Source organism: Gossypium hirsutum, chromosome D04 (assembly GCF_007990345.1).
Source record: "Gossypium hirsutum isolate 1008001.06 chromosome D04, Gossypium_hirsutum_v2.1, whole genome shotgun sequence".
In the NCBI taxonomy this organism is placed as follows: Eukaryota; Viridiplantae; Streptophyta; class Magnoliopsida; order Malvales; family Malvaceae; genus Gossypium; species Gossypium hirsutum.
The window spans coordinates 49,894,009-49,904,316 of NC_053440.1; the positions used below are offsets into that span (position 1 = coordinate 49,894,009).

The following is a 10,308-nucleotide window of genomic DNA, read 5'->3' on the forward strand; positions in this document are numbered from 1 at the left end:
TCACTATTTTCTCCAAAAATTTGTCTATATGTTTCTTTATGATCGTGGTCAATGCCTCTTACTCCATCCACTTCATGAAGTACTTAATGGCAACTACGATGTACTTATGTGTCACTATTGGTGGAAACGAGCCCACAATATCTAACCTATCATGTTACAAAAGGCCAATAACTAGATATGAATTATACTAGCTCAAGTGGCTGATGGGGTATAGTAAAATTTTTTTGGCAAGGTTAGCACTTGGTGACAAATTCCATGACATCTTTTAAAGGTAGGCCAATAATATCCTTGGAAAAGGACCTTCAGTGTGTGTACCGTAACCCTCAGATCGTGCCTACAAATACCTTCATGAATTCCATGGAGAACGTACTCAGCTTTTGAGGAAGTCAGTAATATAAAATATGGTTACAAAAAAATCTTCCTGTACAACACTACTCCCTGGGATTTGAAGGCAACTCTTCATCCATAAGGAGTTTCACTAAAAGGGTCATCCATGACTCCCCCTTATCAACACTAAAAACCTGCCATGGTAAGATATGGCTCGGTTGCTCCTGGTACCCCAACAGAATTTTACCCCATTGCTTAATCTATGAAACAACAATATAGTCATATACTATCACTAACAAATAAAAACTAATCTCATAAAATACTTTGACTATTTTTCTATTTGATAATGATAGGTGTTAAAAGTAACATATTGTAACCTCGTTCTTAATGCGTTTTTGGATGATTATTCGATTTAAAATGGTGAATTTTATGCTCCTAATCCATTAAATTCATGTTTCTATACTTAGGATAGCATTTGAGAGCAAAAGGGGTGAAAAATGAGTGAAAATCAGAAAATCGGAGCAAGTTACAAGAGCCACATGGGTTGCCACACGACCATGCGTAAGACCGTGTGGAAATCACGAATTACACTCCAAACTTGTGGAAAAAAAACGTTTTTTTAGATTTTTCGGGCATTTTAAGACCTATTTATGACAAAGATAAGAAGAGGGGAGTAAGATGTCATAAAATACTTAAGAAAACAAATTGAAAAACACCATTGAAGCCGATTCTAAAGCAGATTTCCATCAAGATTGAATTACTCCTTTCGATTTCTTTGACGTTTATTATGAGTTTCTTTGTTTTTTGTGGTTATATTATCTTTGTGATGTTTTTATTTGCTATCATGAACTAATTTTCTAAATATATAGGGAGATGAACCCTAAGATGGATTCTGTTACTTGATTTCTATTTTTACACAATAAATACTTTGATCTTGTTCTCAATTATGTGTGCTTAATTTTCAGTTTAATATTTCTATATTATTAATTCATATTTGATGTGCTTAAATCAGAGGAGGAATAGACCCTATTTAAGAGTGGATCTAGCGTAATTGAGTGGAGTTGCATGCAACCCTAGAAATAGGATGACATAAATCTACCGGATTAGAGTCAAATTTAATAAGGGAATCCATAGATTGAGTTAATGCGACAATAGGGGTTTTAATTAGAAAAAAAATCAATTAATTAACCTAGAGTCAGTTGCTCTTAGTCTTGAAGAGAGATATTAGCATAATTTAGGGATTTATACGGATCAAGATACTAAGTCAAGAAATTGCATAATTGAGAATGATAATGACAGATGAAATCTAGGTGGATTCTTTCTTGAGTATTGTCTTACTTCTTGGTTGTTAATAATTTATTTTCCTGATTTGTTCTTTGTCGTATTCTTTATTTAATTAATTTAGTTAATTTTAGTTTTAATCAATCACTTCAATTTCTCAGTTAAATAATAGAAAAATGGTAATTACTAGTACTTTTAGTTATCATGGGAACGATATCTTTACTCACCGTAGCTATACTATTAATTGATAGGTGCATTTGCCTTTGTCGAATTTTTAGTTGGTTTACGACTACACTAGATAATCACTATGATAATGTACCAAATAAACCTAATCTATTAGTTCATTCTAAATGTTTATATTTAGGGTTTATGGAATATATTTGTTTAAAGAATGGTAATCTCTTGCTTACATCAATGGTTAACATAAATGGATTGTTTACTGTCGTCTGTAAAAATTTTGCATAATATGCTCTTTTTTCAAATCCATGGTTTCATTTTAGAGTGTATCTACTTTTTCTCCAGAAGGAAACTATAACTCACCACAATCCCCTTCTAAACTTGGTTGTATCATGTGATTTATCTTTTTTATTTCCAAAAAGAATGTATTTAAACAAGGAAAATGAAAAAGATTTTCTTCAATCCATAACAATAACAGATCACAAATCACTTACAATTCATATTTAGCAAGCTTTAAACCCATGATAAAACCTACAATAAAAAGTACATTGACAGTTGCTGAAGTCTTTCTTCATCAGATTGTTTGGGAGAATTTAAGGGGTTTTCACAACAAGCCTAAAAAATAATATGATTCTTCATAGACGATGAATGAAAATTATGACTTGACCTTTCTTTGTTATCAAAATTAATTTCTTGAAACCTCTTAAATGCTTCCAATGTTTCATTTTCATTTTGAACGACCTGTAAATGCTTCTCTTCACTCTAATAACCATTAGAGCACACTCCTACCATGAACGATAGATTCCTGATTTCTTCAAAATAAAAAATGACATAGAACTTCTCCATATTCTTCTTCACGTTGAATCATTCCTAAATATCTTTAGACAATTCTAAAGAAAATTATTCCTATGTAACAAGCTAACAATGAAGAAGAAATGAATTTGTATACAACTATGCTATTTGCTAAGCAATAAGGAAGATGATAATGGTTGTTATCATATGTTAGAATCGAGTAACTCGAATTATTATTTAAGTAAAATATAGTGGTAAAACTATATTATTTGCTAAGCAATAAGGAAGATGATAATGGTTGATATCATCTGTTAGAATCGAGTAACTCGAATCATTATTTAAATAAAATACAGTGGTAAAATAAAATAAAAGTAAAATCCATATAGAACTAAACTTATTTTCTTTTATTTTAGAATAAGGTTCTTTAAACCTTATTAAACTCCATCTGTTTGATATTGATTAGAATAAGGTGTTTCAATCTTACTACACTCTTATTAGAATATGATTTTACAAGCCTATAAATAGACATAGTCTACTCATTTTGTAATCATTCGAATTCGACATAGTGAATTTTCTTCTTCTCTGCCAGTGATTTTTTCCTGAAAGGGTTTCTACGTAAAATCTGTGTGTTTTTTATTTTTTATTTCTATTTTCTTTGCGATATATTGTCATTACTGACATTCTATTTTTACAAATTGGTATCCGAGCTTCCGGGTTGTTTATCTCAATCACGATAATGGCGTCTTTGAAATATGAAATTTTGCTGTTGGATCGTAACACCAAATTCGCGTTGTGGTAGATAAAGATGCAGACAATTCTTGCATAGATGGAATAAGAGGAATCCCTACTAGGGGTAGATAAGATGCCTTCGACATTGATGGAGAAAAAGAAGAAGTGCAAGAATCGAAAGGCGTTAACACAGTTACATCTACATTTGTCTAACGAAATTTTGCAAGATGTGATGAAGGAAAAGACCAACGCTAGATTATGGAAGAGGTTGGAACAAATATATATGTCAAAAACTCTAACTAGCAAGCTACATATGAAACAACGTCTTTATGCTCATCGTTTAGAGAAATGTGCGTCTGTGCACGAACATTTAACAATGTTTAAAGAAATTCTCTCAAACTTGGAGGCCATGGAGGTTCAGTATGATAGGGAAGATCTAGGGTTGATTCTATTTTGTTCGTTGCCCCCGCCTTATTCAACATTTAGAGACACAATTTTATATAGCCATGAGTCTCTCACAGTTGACGAGGTTTATGATTCTTTGACTTTGTGTGATAATATGAAGCATCTTATGGTTAAAATCGATTCTCAAGAGAGGGTCTCATTATTCGTGAGAGACAAGATCGAAATACTGATGATGATCATGAAAGGACATAGGAATAAAATCTTCGCAGTAAATCTAAGGGTAGATCGAAGTCTTCAAACAGAGGTAAAACTTGTAACTTCTGCAAGAAGAAAGGACACATTAAATCTGAGTACTATAAGCTATAGAACAAGATCAAAAGGGAGGCTTCGAATCAAAAGGGAAAACAACCAAAAAATTCTGGTGAAGCTGAAGTTGTAAAAGACTATAGCGATGGGCAACTTCTAGTCGCTTCTGTCAATAATTCTAAAGTGAGCGAGGAGTGGATCCTTGATTCGTGCTGTACTTTTCACATGAGTCTTAATCGGAATTGGTTGAAAACTTATGAAACAGTGTCTGAAGGTGTTCTTTTGATGGGAAATAATACTTCGTGTAAATCACAAGTGTTGGAACAATTAAAGTTAAAATGTTTGATGGAGTTTTCAGAACACTTAGTGACGTACGGCATGTTCTAGAATTGAAGAGAAATTTAATTTCGTTGAGTACTCTTGATTCAAAAGGGTATAAATATATAGCTGAAAGTGGGGTTTTGAAGATTTCTAAGTGTTGATGAAAGGGCAGAGAAAGATTGTCAAGTTATATGTTCTACAGGGTTCTACTGTTACTGGTGATGTAGCTGTCGCTTCCTTTTCCTTTTCAAATGATGATATTACTAAACTTTGGCCTATGCGCCTAGGGCATATGAGTGAGAATGGCATGGTAGAATTGAGCAAAAGAGGACTTCTTGATTGGCAAGAAATTTGCAAACTGAAGTTTTGTGAGCACTGCGTTTTTGGGAAGCAAAAGAGAGTTTGAGTCACTAGAGAAATCCATAACACAAATGGAACGTTGGAGTATATTCATTCTGATCTGTGGGGGCCATCTGGAGTGCTTTCGAGAGGTGGAGCTGATTATATGCTAACTTTTATTAATGAGTTTGGGTGTTCTTCCTAAAGTAGAAAAGCGATGTGTTTTTCGCATTTAAGTCTTGGAAAACTATGATGGAAAAATAGACGAGAAAACAAATAAAATACCTCCACACAGACAATGGCTTAGAGGTCAGTACTTGACAGTTCGTCATACTCCACAGTAAAACAGCATTGCAGAACGAATGAAAAGAACGATCATGGAGGAGGTTCAATGTATGTTGTCAAATGCCAACTTACCAAAGTCATTTTGGGCCGAAGCAGCCTCTACTGTATATTTTTTGATCAACCGATCTCCATCCGTTGTCATTGAGTAAAAGACTCTACAAGAGGTATGGTTTGGTAATCCTACTAACTATTCTGATTTAAAGATCTTTGGGTGTCCTACGTATGCTCATGTTGATAATGAAAAATTAGAACTGAGATCCATTAAATGTGTTTTTCTTAGTTATAAAGCTGTTGTAAAAGGGTATAAGTTATTGTGTCCTGAAAATAGAAAAGTTGTGATTAGTAGAGATGTGTTTTTTGATGAAACTGCTATGCTATCTAACTTATCTCTTAAAGACTCTTCCAATAATAAAAATCAAAAGCAGGTGGAACATCAGATTAATCCAGAATCTACAACAGATCCGACTCATCAAGCCTGTACAAAAATTTAAAATAGAGTTGCTTCTTCACTACAATACTCTATCGCCAAAAATAGAACTAGAAGAGAAATTAAACCTCCAAAGAAGTATGCTGAGGCTAATATAGTTGCTTATGCTTTAAATGTGGTTGAAGATATAGATGCAAATCAAGAGCCATCTAATTATTCTGAGGCGGTTAGCTGTGAAGACTAAAAAAAGTAGATGTTTGCTATGCAAGAGGAGATGAAATCACTCCACAAAAACAGAACATGGGATCTTGTGAAACCTTCTAAAGGTAAAAAGGTTGTTCGTTGTAAATGGGTGTTTAAAAAGAAAGAAAATACTCCAGAAGTTGAAAAACCCAGATATAAAGCAAGGCTTGTTAGAAAGGGTTACAGTCAAATTCTAGGAGTGGACTTCATAGATGTGTTCTTCCCAGTTGTGAAGCATAGGTCGATTCGAGCTTTGCTTGGTATTGTGGCCATGCATGATTTAGAGCTTGAGCAGTTAGTTGTTAAAACTGTATTTTTACATGAAGAACTTGAGGAAGATATTTATATGCAACAACCAGAGGATTTTACAGTCTCAGAAAAAGGGAACTATGTTTTCTTGCTGAAAAAGTCTCTTTACGGTTTGAAACAGTCACCAAGATAGTGGTACAAGAGGTTTGATTCCTTTATGACTTCTCATAATTTCAAAGGAAGTAGCTTTGACAGTTGTGTTTACTTTAAGAAAAATAGTGATGGTTCTTTTGTGTATCTACTCATTTATGTTGATGACATGTTGATAGCAGCAAAAGATAAATGAGAGATAAGAAAGGTCAAAGCCAAAATAAGTGAAGAATTTGAGATGAAAGATTTGGGACCAGCAAAGAAGATACTTGGTATGAAGATTCTCAAAGATAGAAAAGTAAGTAAATTGTACCTAAGTCAGAAGGGGTACATTGAGAAAGTTATTTGTAGGTTCAATATGTAGAGTGCTAAGCCTGTTAGTACTCCTTTAGCAGCCCATTTCAGACTTCCATCGGCTTTGTCTCCATAATCAAATGATGAGATTGAGTACATGTCACATGTTCTATACTCTAGTGCAGTGGGATCTCTCATGTATGCTATAGTTTGTTCACGTCCAGATTTATCATATGCAGTCAGTGCAGTTAGCAAATACATGGCGAATCCCAGTAAAGAACATTGGAAGACAATTCAATGGATTTTAATATACTTACCAGGTACTACTGATGTTTGCTTACAGTTTGGAAGAACTAGAGATGGAGTCATTGGGTATGTTGATGCTGATTTTGTTGGAGATCTTGATAGAAGAAGATCTCTCATAGGTCATGCCTTTATAATTGGAGGTTGTGCAATCAATTAGAAAGCCACTTTGCAAACTACAGTCACTTTGTCTACCACTAAAGCTGAATACATGGCGATTACTGAGGATTGTAAAGAAGCCATTTGGTTGAAGGGACTCTTTAGTGAACTCAATGAAGACCTTCAAATCAGTACAATATTGTGTGACAGTCAGAGTGCCATCTTCCTTACAAAAGATCAAATGTTTTATGAGAGAACAAAACACATTGATGTTCGGTATCATTTTGTTCGTGATATTATTGCTCGTGGTGATATTGTTATGGGCAAAATTAGTACTCATGAAAATCCTGCAGACATGATGACTAAGTCACTTCCTATAACCAAGTTTGAGCATTGCTTAGACTTGGTTGGTGTTCATTGTTAAAGTTAAACCCTTATGGTGTTTTATTTCACGATGAATGACTTGTTCATTGAGAATTCATGTCAAGGTGGAGATTGTTAAAATTGAGTGAGCCGAATCCTTATTTAAATAAAATACAGTGGTAAAATAAAATAAAAGTAAAATCCATATAGAATTACACTTCTTTTATTTTATTTTAGAATAAGGTTTTTTAAACCTTATTAAACTCCATCTATTTGATATTGATTAGAATAAAGTGTTTCAATCTTACGGCACTCCTATTAGAATATGATTTTATAAGCCTTTAAATAGACATAGTCTACTCCTCTTGTAATCATTCGAACTCGACATAGTAAATTTTCTTCTCTCCGTAATTTTTTTCTAAAGAGTTTCCACGTAAAATTTGTGTGTTTTTATTTTTTATTTCTCTTTGTAATATATTATCATTACCAACCTTCTATTTTACATCATCAATGGCTTGGTGATGGGAAGGGAAATGGAAAGAAAATATGCAGCTGAGGTTGACATTAGGATGAAAAGACCGATTGGCTTTTTTTTATTTTTTACGCTAACCAATACAAATTACACATTTTTAGATGGAAAATGAATTTTTTCCATAATACCAAATGCACGATAATTAAGTTTCGGTTCATTAAAAAGGTAAATTAATCATTTTACTATCCAAATCCACATTTTGTACATTCAACCTTTTTTCCTTAATTGAATATATGTGTTAATCGACTCGTTCGAGATGCCAAACGGCATCAGCATCCCACCAAGTTTCAACGTTAGAGCTCATCAACGATGAGCTCACCTTCCTCATATCACCAACCGTTAACTTCCCCACTACATCACCCTTGATGTAAACTTGCTCCATGCCTTTGGTATTGATTGTTGTGATTTTTTCAATCGATCTTTTGGGCCTCCATTCTGATAGAATTACCGGTGAAGAAGAATGAAGTCTCCTATCCCACGCGCTGACAGCTACTCGAGAAGATAACGAGTCAGCGCCAGCAGATACAACGATTACCGTCGATGAGGACGATATTGAAACCGCATGAATGACGGAATCCCTACCAAAAATTGATGTGAGCTTTGTTTCTTTATTAGCGTCATACATGTTTAAAACGTTGTGGCTGTCATCCAGGTCCAAACGGAAACCTATCCCTAGATTGTCCCACAGCTTCACCACGATATTTCCGCCGGTCACCTCTTCAGCCCAAGAAAACAAACCCCCAATACTGCTTAGTTTCTTTTGTAGGGTAAAATCACGGCTTTTCAATTGGTGGTCGATGAGATAACCTGAGCCTCTAACCCGAAAATTTTCATCAACTTGTTGCCATTCGTGAGATGTCGATGGCTCCTCATATTCTAGTTCGTCATCTGAAGATACGCAGGAAGAATCGGTGTCAGTGTCAAAATCTGTATCATCTAGAAGAGGTTGAGACGGTAAAGAATGACGCCGCCGAGATCTGATTATCAAAATTTTGAGTGTATTGATTATGGTAGACAACGAGGCTACTAAGACAAGAATCAAAGCTCCCCAGTCCCACAAATTGTAAGCTTCGTATATTTCCTCAATCCCAAAAAGCGAATAAACTTGGGAAATGAAAGATGGGTTGTTCAGAGAGTTGATATCCGATTCAAAATCAATGATTCTGTTGATAATCGGGATTTCCATAGCTTCCTTCAATCTAACCTATCTGAAACGGAGAAAAATGGTTGAACACTCGAAAAAGAATAATAGCACAGCATTGAAAGGAAAAAAACGGATTATGGGTTTTCGAGGTCAAAGAGAGAAAGGAAATGGGGGTGGCTTTATCCGAACAAGAAACTGAATTGGGGATGAGTCGTTAAGGCGTCAGCCTAAACGTTTTCAACAATTAATATTAAAAAAATAAAAACTGAAAACGTCCGTTTTAATGTGTCAGGTGTGACGCAGTCATATTTGATGGCGGTGAGTGAACACAGAGCACTGAAAACGAAATAACGGGAAATTTTGTGGTGAGCAGATCAAAGACAGTTATTCCACCACGTTGTATCAGTTCATTCAGTTGTAACATGTGTTTTGTCCCTTTATATATTGGTTTAGTATGGAATTTGATTCTTAACAATGGAATCAAGGTATTTGTAGTTAATAAAATTTTTATATTTTGGTATTTAAAAATAAAGGTGTTAATTTTTTATTGTTTAATTTGGATTTTAGAGTTGATTTAATGAAAGTTAATTATTAATATTATTATATTTAAATTTCTCATGATTTTGTTAATAGAATAAATTTAATTTTAATTATGAAATTGTTTAATTTTGTATTTATTTGATCAAATGTAATTTAATTGATGTGATTTAATTTGAGTTTTAAGGTTGATTTGGTGAAAATTAGTTTTTATTAATAGCTAATCATAAATTTTCATCAAATCAGCATTTAAACCCGAATTAAGCACTAAAAATTAACCATGTTACCTTCAAGTGCCAAAATATGTAACATTTATCAAATATTAGACAAAAAACATAAAGAGCACATTAAAAAGTGTCAAATTCAAATATCATATTAAATCTTTTACATTTTCATAAGTGTAAATATTTTTTGTTTATTAAAATACTTGAAGTGATCTCAACAAAAAAAATAAGGGCCTACGTAAGTTTAAATTCATCATTAAAATGTTATCTAATAAATTTTTATTTGCATATATAATATATCATTTTTATTGAAAGTTGGTTCCGAAAACTTTTTAACAAAAAAGAAAAAAAGAAAAAAAGAGAAACATAAAGAAATGGTGATATTTGCTATAATTACTTTTGGTATATAAGATGAAAACAAAGACTAAAAAAATTAACTACAAACAAATAGCTTTGCCACAAGCATCAGTTTGTAGCAATGACATCGATTAGCAAAAGATCTTTGAATACAAATTAACAAAATTTACAAAACATGTGCTTGGTTGATCCGAATAAAAGTAGGAATGAAATATAAAATTAAAATATAATTGGACTTATTGAAGGGAATAAATAAATGATATAGATTTTAGCTTTGATATCTCAAGCTTATAATATAACAACATTTAAGATAAATTTTATTAATTAAGTTACGTAGTGTTTAAATATTTTCAAAGCATTTCAA

General features: G+C 33.1%; 1 protein-coding gene across 1 annotated transcript; it reads right to left on the minus strand.

Moving 5' to 3' along the window:
- Positions 1-7,920: 7,920 nt before the first annotated feature.
- LOC107898268 (uncharacterized) lies at positions 7,921-8,868 on the minus strand. Its single transcript, XM_016823791.1, has one exon. The coding sequence runs from the start codon at positions 8,866-8,868 to the stop codon at positions 7,921-7,923; it is 948 nt and encodes a 315-aa protein (XP_016679280.1).
- Positions 8,869-10,308: the final 1,440 nt, after the last annotated feature.